We start from the raw sequence: 11,983 nt of genomic DNA on the forward strand, positions 1-11,983 counted from the left end.
GAAGAGTGTAGCGTTCCAAAGATTGGAAAAGGGCACAGGTAATCCCTGTTTTCAAGAAGGGATGTCGAACAGATGTGCAGAACTATAGACCAATATCTCTAACGTCGATCAGTTGTAGAATTTTGGAACACATATTATGTTTGAGTATAATGACTTTTCTGGAGACTAGAAATCTGCTCTGTAGGAATCAGCATGGGTTTAGAAAAAGACGGTCATGTGAAACCCAGCTTGCGCTATTCGTCCACGAGACTCAGAGGGCCATTGACACAGGTTCCCAGGTAGATGCCGTGTTTCTTGACTTCCGAAAGGCGTTCGATACAGTTCCCCACAGTCATTTAATGAACAAAATAAGAGCATATGGGCTATCAGACCAATAGTGTGATTGAATTGAAGAGTTCCTAGATAACAGAACGCAGCATGTCATTCTCAATGGAGAGAACTCTTCCGAAGTAAGAGTGAGTTCAGGTGTGCCGCAGGGGAGTGTCGTAGGACCGTTGCTATTCACAATATACATAAATGACCTTGTGGATGACATTGGAAGTTCACTGAGGCTGTTTACGGATGATGCTGTGGTATATCGAGAGGTTGTAACATTGGAAAATTGTACTGAAATGCAGGAGGATCTGCAGCGAATTGATGCATGGTGCAGGGAATGGCAATTGAATCTCAATGTAGACAAATGTAATGTGCTGCAAATACAATGAAAGATAGATCCCTTATCATTTAGCTACAAAATAGCAGGTCAGCAACTGGAAGCAGTTAATTCCATAAATTATCTGGGAGTAGGCATTAGGAGTGATTTAAAATGGAATGGTCGTATAAATTTGATCGTCGGTAAAGCAGGGCACAGGTACTTCCTTGGAAGAATCCTAAGGAAATGCAATCCGAAAACAAAGGAAGTAGGTTACAGTACGCTTGTTTGCCCACTGCTTAAATACTGCTCAGCAGTGTGGCATCCGTAACAGATAGTGTTCATAGAAGAGATAGAGAAGATCCAGCGGAGAGCAGCGCGCTTCGTTACAGGATCATTTAGTAATCGCGAAAACATTACGGAGATGATAGATAAACTCCAGTGGAAGACTCTGCAGGAGAGATGCTCAGTAGCTCGGTACAGGCTTTTGTTAAAGTTTCGAGAACATACCTTCACCGAGGAGTCAAGCAGTATATTGCTCCGTCCTAAGTATATCTCACGAAGAGACCATGAGGATGAAATCAGAGAGATTAGAGCCCACACAGAAGCATACCAACAAGCCTTCTTTCCACGAACAATACGAGACTGGAATAGAAGGGAGAACCGATAGAGGTACTCAGGGTACCCTCTGCCACACACCGTCAGGTGGCTTGCGGAGTATGGATGTAGATGTAGATGTAGATGTAGAAACGACTGTGGGGAACTGTATCGAACGTCTTGCGGAAGTCAAGAAACACGGCATCTACCTGGGAAGCCGTGTCTATGGCCCTCTGAGTCTCGTGGACGAATAGCGCGAGCTGGGTTTCACATGATTGTCTTTTTCAAAACCCATGGTGATTCCTACAGAGTAGATTTCTAGTCTCCAGAAAAGTCACTATATCAAACTTAATACATGTTCCAAAATTCTACAACTGATTGACGTTAGAGATATAGGTCTAAAGTTCTGCACATCTGTTCGACGTCCCTTCTTGAAAACGGGGATGACATGTGCCCTTTTCCAATCCTTTGGAATGCTATGCTTTTCTAGAGACCTATGGTACACCGCTGCAAGAAGGGGGGCAAGTTCCTTCATGTACTCTGAGTAAAGTCGAACTGGTATCCTATCAGGTCCAGCGGCCTTTCCTCTTTTGAGCGATTTTAATTGTTTCTCTATCCCTCTGTCGTCTATTTCGATATCTACCATTTTGTCATCTGTGCGACAATCTAGAGAAGGAACTACAGTGCAGTCTTCCTCTGTGAAACAGCTTTGGAAAAAGACATTTAGTATTTCGGCCAGTATTTCGGACTCAAACTCAGAACCTCTGCCTTTGACAAGCATGTGCTCTACAAACTGAGCTGCCTAAATATGATTCACAGTCTGCCCTTACAGCTTTACTGCCACCAGTGATTCATCTTCTACCTTCCAAACTTCATCCTACCTTCCTAACTTCATAGGAGCTCTCCTACAAATCTTGCAGGACTAATACTCCTGGAAGAAAGGACATTGCAGAGGCTTGGCTTAGCAGCCATAGTATGGGGGATATTTCCAGAATGAAATTTTCACATTGCAGTGGATATGTAACTTCCTAGCAGATTAAAACTGCTTGCCTGACCGAGACTCGAACTCAAGATCTTTGCCTTTTGCAGACAAGTGTTCTACTGACTGAACTACCCAAGCATGACTCATAATGTATCCTCACAGCTTTATACCCACCAGTACTCATCACCTACCTTCCACACTTCACAGAAGCTCTCCTGTTGTGGCTAAGCCCTGTCTACAAAAGATACTTTCTTTCTTCCAGGAGCACTCCTGGAAGAAAGAAAGCATATTATGTAGAGAGGAGAACTTCTGTGAAGTTTAGAAGGTACTGGTGGAAATAAAGCTGTGAGGACAGATTGTGAGTTGTGCTTCGACAGCTCGTTCAGTAGAGCACTTTGCAAAAGGCAAAGGTCAGTGATTCAAGTCTTAGTCTGTCACACAGTTTTAATCTGCTAGGAAGTTTCATAACAGTAAACACTCCACTGGAGAGTGAAAATTTTATTCTGGATTTTGTTGGATATTTTCTGGATTTAATAATGAAGGAGAATATAATTTCAAATTATTGAGTTAAAAGCATTATAACAAACATTATATTAACTTTCATTTTATGTGCTTAGTATGTTAATGATTCGTGTCTTACATTTAGCTATCATGGTAAGCTACCTGTAATAAAAGGCATTCTTTCTAAATGAGGGAGCAATTTTGTACCATCTCATCTATGTCATATTAATTCACAGCATAAATTGAAATTATCCTTTATTGTGTGTATTGCTCATAATTGTTGCACCCTGAATAGGCTTCAATATTTACTATATACCGAGTAAAAAAATCAGCTCTTCTGGAAGTCAAAATCATGATAATAACTGTTCTCAGTCTCTCGATGTATAATGTTGCTGCCATCCCATCATACTTACAATCATCCAGTCAGGATTTGCAACAATTGCTCTGGCAGCACATTGTCAGCCAAATCTTTCTTTATATCTCTGGACATAATTTACACATTACTAATTCTCTGTACAGCAAAAGGAGTTAGTCTTCAAAACTTTTACCCTTTAATACTTTCTCCAGTGATTCTGTTGTGATTAATTTTCACATAAGCTTTATTGACAACTATTTGAATCTGTGGTGAGTCTGAACCATTTCCAGTGGAAATTTGCTTTTATAGGTAAAATATTATGCACATAACAATCTATACAATATTAAATGTAGCACAGAGCTGTAAATTATGGCACTTTTGTATGATTTAACTTGAACTTGGTGATAGTGTATGAAATTGCCGACTTAAGTTTACATTATTCAGTAAATTACTCTGATTATGAGCATTTATTGTGCTCTCCAACTTAATCCTGCAGTTGCAGATGTGTATAAAATTTAGGAATTACATATATTTCACAAAGAATTGCATTGGTCAAAAATACATCATCTACATCAGAAAAAAATGAGAACAACAAATCTGTCATACTTCAATTGGCACCATGTGATTTAATAGGGTTTGAATCTTCATTTTCCTACCATTAGTACAGTTTTTGTTGGATAAAGATTGCAGTGAGCATGATAATGGATTAGACTTTCCGTACTTTACAGAGTGCAGCTCAATGGCTTAGTGGATAAATGTTGTGCTGCTAGTATGCAGTGGGACCACATCTAGCAGAGCACTGACTGCTGTGTTCAGCACAATTTTCAGGGGTTGAGGAGAGGTTTACAGTTTTACATATTTCAGTATTTGAATAATTTTTTCCCTTCCTCAAAGCATTGATCAACAGTCAGACTATCTTGATCCTCAGCTGCATTACTGCCTCAGTGAATCTTGTAAATGGAAGAAATGAGACTCTCAAAATTAATTGTACTGTCAACCGTAGACATGGTCATTATTAAAGACTTGTATCTCATTCTTCATTGACACAACACAGGAAATATTACAAAGTGAAACAAATATTTTGCTTTTTACAGGTGCTGGTATTAATGACTTTACTAGTTGTATTATATTTATCATTCTTTTTGTTACATCTGCTTAATACTCTTTCACCAATCTTTGTTTACACTGACTTTTGTCAAGCCTGCCATTAACATCTCTGGGAAAGCAGATGAATAATGTGATGAAATGAATATTGAGTTATCAACAGTCAGCTCATTAAAATAATTTTTTGTGACATTTAGTGTTTCTGTCATAATATAAATTGTACTGTATAAATAATAGCTCCTTGCAGAGCATTATGAATAAACACTAACTGCTGCCTGATATTCTTTTCTTCATCCACACAGCCCCAAGTGTCATTGACAGTGAAGATCCAATCCAAGAGCGGTCCTTGGACTCTCTGGACAGCTCATTGTGTGGTGTAAGCAGCCACAGGCCACGTGGGCAGCCAGACCTGCTCTCATTCCCAGGCCAGGTGTCTCCAGCTGGCAGCTCTGCTTCAACAGTTCCTGACAGTACACGACTACCTCCACAGCATGGGCCTCAGTCACCACCTCCTCAGCCGTATGTGATGGTGACTCCGCACGCATTTGGAACACTGCCGTATTCCCGTTCTCAGTCTCCATTTTCACCTGCAGCAATTGCTGTTCCACCGCGTTCTGCAAACGGTTATGTGACAATTCCAAGGAGGCCACGTGTCCCTTCGTGGAGCAGCCCTCCAACACCTCTTCAGTTACAGCTGGAGCTACCGCCCAGACTGCCTGTGTACGACAATTTGGGACCACGCACTACTGCTGATGGCAGTTCTGTACTGTCCTTAAATCGTGCCGGATTGCCACCCTATTATTCCCCTGTTCCTCCGACAGCGGAGGAGCCGGGATGGACACAGAGATCTGTAACAGAGAGTGTCTCATCACAGAACTGCCTTGAAAATGATGTGGCTTTGACAGACTCACCAGCAACTCCAAAGAGTGTAAAGGTGCCACCGAAGCCACCACCAAAACCAAAGAAAAAGCCAGCAGATGCAGTGTCGGGCCCACTGTATGAGGATGAAGGTGAGGATGGTACTGAAGTGTAGGTTGGTGCAACATTTAACTGACTTCCTGTTTAATATGAAGAATGTTGTGAAACTGTTGTGTAGCCAGTATTTCAAATGTTCTTGATACAAGAACAAAAGGAGAGAGAGAGGGTGAGAGACAGACAATCGACAGTCTGATGTTGGTGAATGCTATTGTGTGTTCCTCAGGTGTTAGAACTAACATGGAGGGCTCGTGACACAGGGTATACATTAAGAACTTTGAAATGTTAAACTGTTTTTAAGTGCCTTCTGTTATTGTACATTTGAAACGATATAACTATTTTATGTGACTGGAGAATGATTCTGTGATTAAATGTAGACTTTAAAATTGTATATAACATACTTTTGTCTTTGTGCACTAAAATTGCTACTTCTATTCAGTAACTTGAAAGACATGGATATATATTTGAGAGTATTTCTATAGATGAAACACAAATTACTTCTTTGCAGAACATGAGGAGAGCCCCTGTAACTAAGAAAAATAAGTACTGATTATATAAAATATGATTTGATACATTTTGATTGTTCATAGTTTTATTCAAAACTGACAACTCTAACAGAATTTCACAAGTGGAAATTTTGCATGAGTTTCCAAAAATTACCACAGCAGTTCACAGTTACGACTTCTATCTCAGCAGTAAAGAAATGTTTTTTATGAATGTCATTTAACAATTTTTTCATGAGTAGAAACACATGATTTTATTTTCATGGAAGAGTATGACAAATGATTAAAGAAGTGTTTGCAGTTCTGAGCCTGTTATATCATTGGGGTTCATTACGAAAACCGCAAATCTAGCATTTATTTTTCTGCTGTTTTGGGCTTCCAAAAGAATATAAGCATGTTCAGCTAAATAAATGTTTCATTTAATATTATATTTGTCAGTATATTTTATAAGAAATGGCATTTTACTGAGCCAATAGTACGGATAAATGAATTATGCATTTTTTTTTTTAAAAACAGCTGGTTAGCCTTTTATCTCCAGATACAATAATATATTTGACTGAAGAAAATATTCTAATTACAGTGTTTTATGTAAAAATCATACTTATTGATAGTGGACTATAAATATGATTTTATTTTTACATTGCATAATTTATTGTATAATATGTTGTTCCTCTTCATATTGATTTTATGGCTTTTTGCACTGAATTTTCATCATTGTCATGCAAAATCAAGATTAAAAGAAATACAATTTAACTAAGACTGAAATTTTCAACAATGATGTTTCAGCATTTAAAAATGACTGTTGCAGAACATGTGTCTTTAATTGAATAAATTCCTAATAGGGGCGCAATTTAAAATAATAATAATAATTTGTTTTATAAGTTTAATGAAGCAGATAGCTTTATTTACTGAAATTTAATCTAGAAATTTTTGAAACGACTGTAGACTGGCTATATGATGTCCTATATCACCTCACACTCTTTGCTAATCTTTCTGTGTCTACACAGTTGCAAAAAGCAATGCTCTCAATAATTTGTTGTACAAGTTCCCATTTTGTCTGCCCATGCAAGTTTCCCTATACCTACGCATTCTGGTTCCAACTTAACTATTCTTTGGTGTCTTTGCATATGGTCCACTGTGTTGCATTATCATGTTATAGGTGAAGGTGGGGCACAGTGTAACAGAAAAGTTATTTTGGAAATTTAAAAAAAAAAAAAAAAGATTGTTGAGAAAATGATGATCTTTTCACATGTCTTTATTTAAGGAACCTTAAACAATCATTTAAAACTCGCAGAATCAGTTTGGCCTTGAGATTGTTGTATTTATTGCAAATATTGAGTATGGTTGCAAACAGTTAAAGTGTGCCCCGGTGTGGGGCAGAGTGTAACACATACTGGAGTACGGTGTAACAAGCATGCAAAAGTACATTCATGCTAGCATAATATGTATTTTTCAACACATTCAGAACACAGGCTACATTTAAATGTGAGACAAAATTAGTATATGCAATCTCTTAAACCAACTGCAATTTTTTACAATATTCACCAAAGATTAATTTTTTTTAAAAACTGATATCAAATTTAATACGTCCATACTGTCTTTTGGTTTTTCCCAAGCAAGTAGATTTTGGTAAGACCATTACTACATTTTTTCTGACACATATGATGTGTCAGCTACATACTGATCTACAAACACATGGGAAAATGTCATGTGATAGTCCCCACCATCGTCTCTATTCTTCCAGAATGAGATTTTCACTCTGCAGCGGAGTGTGCGCTGATATGAAACTTCCTGGCAGATTAAAACTGTGTGCCCGACTGAGACTCGAACTTGGGACCTTTGCCTTTCGTGGGCAAGTCCTCTACCAACTGAGCTACCGAAGCACGACTCACGCCCGGAACTCACAGCTTTACTTCTGCCAGTACCTCGTCTCCTACCTTCCAAACTTTACAGAAGCTCTCCTGCGAAACTTGCAGAACTAGCCCGCGAAGGCAAAGGTCCCGAGTTCGAGTCTCGGTCGGGCACACAGTTTTAATCTGCCAGGAAGTTTCATGTCTCTATTCTTGATTACTTTACCTACATAGTGAAATGAGTTCTTGTAGGGAACTCTACTAAAATGTAATCATCTCAGACAGCTTTCCTTCTTCGTTCTCAGTTTGACTTCTGATATCTCCACTGTCCGAATAATCTAAAGATGCACACATTTTATTTTCAACTTCCCAGCTAAGTCAGAGCCTCTTGAAAATATACATCTCATGTGAGACTTACATTTCTTTTCCTCTTTCATCATCTGCATTCTTCAGTGTTCTTCAAACACCTTTGTAATTGGAGTATCTATTGTGATGCAACTCATTCCTATCTCTCTATTTCTTCTGTTGCTTATTCTTCCATCGTCTTTAGGATAACCTTTGAAAATATCAGGATCAATCATAGGTCTACTCTGCAATGGTGGATCTTCCTCTGGTAGAATATTAAAGGGATCTTTCTGTGACTGCCTTTGACACTCAGTAGCTCCTAGAGCAGGGATTACACTGCTTGCATCATTGTCTGTCACAGGAACAGCAACTGACTTTTGATTTGATGAGACTTAAGGAGCACTGTCATTTAGTGCTGTGGCTGGGTTTTTGTTGATCAAAACACAGTCTGTCACAGAACTATGCATAAAATCATATTCTGTGAAAATATCACAGTCATCTGGAAAAATACCTGTTTGCTTGAAACCTGTCATGATGTTGGTTGCTGTCACTGAGCAAGTGGAGGCTTTGCCAACACATCCAGCGACATCATAAATAGACAGTGGTTTACCAGGATAATGCATTAGCCATGAATCAACTGCAGAGTTGTAATGAGCCTGGAATGAACTGAACACACAAACATCAAGAGGTTGCATTTGATTGCTGAAGGATTGTGGAATGGTAAGCACTGTTACACCATTTTCCTTAGCAATATTCAGTGCCTCTATAGCAAAGTGGTTCTCATGGTTGTCTAGGATGAGTGGTGAAAGAAGCACAAAATGCTCCACAACATGTGGAAACAACACTCTATCCATCCAGCCTGATGTAGCTGCAAGTCTTATGTAGTGTCCCTGGAGAAGTGCCTGTGAGCATGTGGCCCTTGAAATTGACTTTTGGGAATGTTATTGTTGGAGAAAGAACAATACCAAAAGCATCGATTTTGCACACTATGGTCACAAGTGTACCTTTTCCCCCTCTGGTAACCTTGTTCAGCTGCTTAATTCGTTTAGAAGCAAATTATTTTCTCGGAGTCTATACTGTTGAGGCACCAGTCTCACCAAAACTGAAAATCCCTGTTCCATCACTAAACTTTGAATTATGGTTCAAAATATTTTTCAGATTACTGAAGAATATTCCAACATTAGTTTTATTGAATGATGTAGCACTTCATAAACTGCAAGCTTCTGGACATTGGAGGCTAAGGCTTGGATGGGATCCTCTAAAAGCATAGAGCCAATCTATGCCAACCATATTTTTTCTTCTAGCTGGTTATATTGAGGCATTTGGAATACCAAGTGCCATACTTCTACAGTGTCGAAGTCATAGCACATTAAGAACATTACACCAAGTAGAATACCAAAGATTGTTGTTGTTCATCTGTGAAAAATTCACTGGCAGTTTTATTGTGGACACATGCAAATGTCTGTTTTTCCTCTGTCCTTACTCCTCTTAATATTCCTGCAATATACGGAAAAGTAAATTATGTAAATTAAATTTATTTGCTGTGATTTTCCATAAAGTGCTCATTTTGGTAAAAAAACTGCCCAATGGAATTTTTACCTGTAAAAAGTTCCACAACTCAGATTCTTAATAGCAACTGCCTTGCAGAGACTAGTTCCAGAAAGCATCAGTTCAACAGCAACCATCATATCATCCTCAATAAAGAGATCAATCTCAGTTTTTTGTGCTCTTTTATGAAGCATATTGAAAATCTATAATTGAATATCCTAATTTAAAATCGCTAGTTTATATTCTGTTCTCAGTTGTATTCATATATACAATTTTAGAGGCAAATAACTACTTTTTATTGGCATACATCATAATGGGGTACATTGTAATGGTGTACTGCACCCCACATTAAACCATTAAGCTGTGCCCCATGGGACTGCTTTGTATAATTTTCTAAGATTTGAAAAAGGGCAAAAAATTATGAAATTTTCGATATTCAGTATTGTATGTGTGATTAACACTCAGAATTACACCAATTATTTGTCATTATAAACAACAGTAAAAATTTGTGTGTCTACAAAAATTTACTTCATATACCTCAAAACATGTTTTCCTCATTACAAACAATACTTGAATTCTGGATGTGGGTGTTGTCCTCATCACCATTTCATCACAATCAATGCACAAGTTGCCAAATTGGCATCAAATAAAAAGACTTGCTCCAGGCAGCTGAACTTCCTGCTAATAACATACACACATTGTTGTTGTTGTTGTGGTCTTCAGTCCTGAGACTGGTTTGATGCAGCTCTCCATGCTACTCTATCCTGTGCAAGCTTCTTCATCTCCCAGTACCTACTGCAACCTACATCTTTCTGAATCTGCTTAGTGTATTCATCTCTTGGTCTCCCCCTACGATTTTTACCCTCCACGCTGCCCTCCAATACCAAATTGGTGATCCCTTGGTGCCTCAGAACATGTCCTACCAACTGATCCCTTCTTCTGGTCAAGTTGTGCCACAAACTACTATTCTCCCCAATCCTATTCAATACTTCCACATTAGTTATGTGATCTACCCATCTAATCTTCAGCATTCTTCTGTAGCACCACATTTCGAAAGCTTCTATTCTCTTCTGGTCCAAACTATTTACCGTCCATGTTTCACTTCCATACATGGCTACACTCCATACAAATACTTTCAGAAATGACTTCCTGACACTTAAATCTATACTCGATGTTAACAAATTTCTCTTCTTCAGAAACGCCTTCCTTGCCATTGCCAGTCTATATTTTATATCCTCTCTACTTCGACCATCATCAGTTATTTTGCTCCCCAAATAGCAAAACTCCTTTACTACTTTAAGTGTCTCATTTCCTAATCTAATACCCTCAACATCCCCCGACTTAATTCGACTACATTCCATTATCCTCGTTTTGCTTTTGTTGATGTTCATCTTATATCCTCCCTTCAAGACACTATCCATTCCGTTCAACTGCTCTTCTAAGTCCTTTGCTGTCTCTGACAGAATTACAATGTCATCGGCGAACCTCAAAGTTTTTATTTCTTCTCCATGGATTTTAATACCTACTCCGAATTTTTCTTTTGTTTCCTTTACTGCTTGCTCAATATACAGATTGAATAGCATCGGGGAGAGGCTACAACCCTGTCTTACTCCCTTCCCAACCATTGCTTCCCTTTCATGTCCCTCGACTCTTATAACTGCCATCTGGTTTCTATACAAATTGTAAATAGCCTTTCACTCCCTGTATTTTACCCCTGCCACCTTTAGAATTTGAAAGAGAGTATTCCAGTCAACATTGTCAAAAGCTTTCTCTAAGTCTACAAATGCTAGGAACGTAGGTTTGCCTTTCCTTAATCTTTCTTCTAAGATAAGTAGTAAGGTCAGTATTGCCTCACGTGTTCCAGTATTTCTACAGAATCCAAACTGATCTTCCCCGAGGTCGGCTTCTACTAGTTTTTCCATTCGTCTGTAAAGAATTCGCGTTAGTATTTTGCAGCTGTGGCTTATTAAACTGATTGTTCGGTAATTTTCACATCTGTCCACACCTGCTTTCTTTGGGATAGGAATTATTATATTCTTCTTGAAGTCTGAGGGTATTTCGCCTGTTTCATACATTTTGCTCACCAGATGGTAGAGTTTTGTCGGGGCTGGCTCTCCCAAGGCCGTCAGTAGTTCCAATGGAATGTTGTCTACTCCGGGGGCCTTGTTTCGACTCAGGTCTTTCAGTGCTCTGTCAAACTCTTCACGCAGTATCGTATCTCCCATTTCATCTTCATCTACATCCTCTTCCATTTCCATAATATTGTCCTCAAGTGCATCGCCCTTGTATAGACCCTCTATATACTCCTTCCAGCTTTCTGCTTTCCCTTCTTTGCTTAGAACTGGGTTTCCATCTGAGCTCTTGATGTTCATTCAAGTGGTTCTCTTATCTCCAAAGGTCTCTTTAATTTTCCTGTAGGCAGTATCTATCTTACCCCTAGTGAGATAAGCCTCCACATCCTTACATTTGTCCTCTAGCCATGCCTGCTTAGCCATTTTGCACTTCCTGTCGATCTCATTTTTGAGACGTTTGTATTCCTTTTTGCCTGCTTCACTTACTGCATTTTTATATTTTCTCCTTTCATCAATTAAA

General features: G+C 38.7%; 1 protein-coding gene across 3 annotated transcripts in view; it reads left to right on the top strand.

Moving 5' to 3' along the window:
- LOC126094635 (leucine-rich repeat-containing protein 24-like) overlaps positions 1-6,152 on the top strand; it is a 377,583-nt gene extending 371,431 nt beyond the window's left edge. For all 3 annotated transcript variants that reach the window (XM_049909123.1, XM_049909124.1, XM_049909122.1), the window contains one exon: positions 4,473-6,152. In XM_049909123.1, the coding sequence (XP_049765080.1) occupies positions 4,473-5,203 (731 nt within the window). In that variant the 3' untranslated portion in view covers positions 5,204-6,152. The remainder of the gene's footprint in view (positions 1-4,472) is intronic.
- The last annotated feature ends 5,831 nt before the right edge of the window (positions 6,153-11,983 follow it).

The sequence above is a fragment of the Schistocerca cancellata genome, chromosome 8 (genome assembly GCF_023864275.1).
Source record: "Schistocerca cancellata isolate TAMUIC-IGC-003103 chromosome 8, iqSchCanc2.1, whole genome shotgun sequence".
NCBI lineage: Eukaryota > Metazoa > Arthropoda > Insecta > Orthoptera > Acrididae > Schistocerca > Schistocerca cancellata.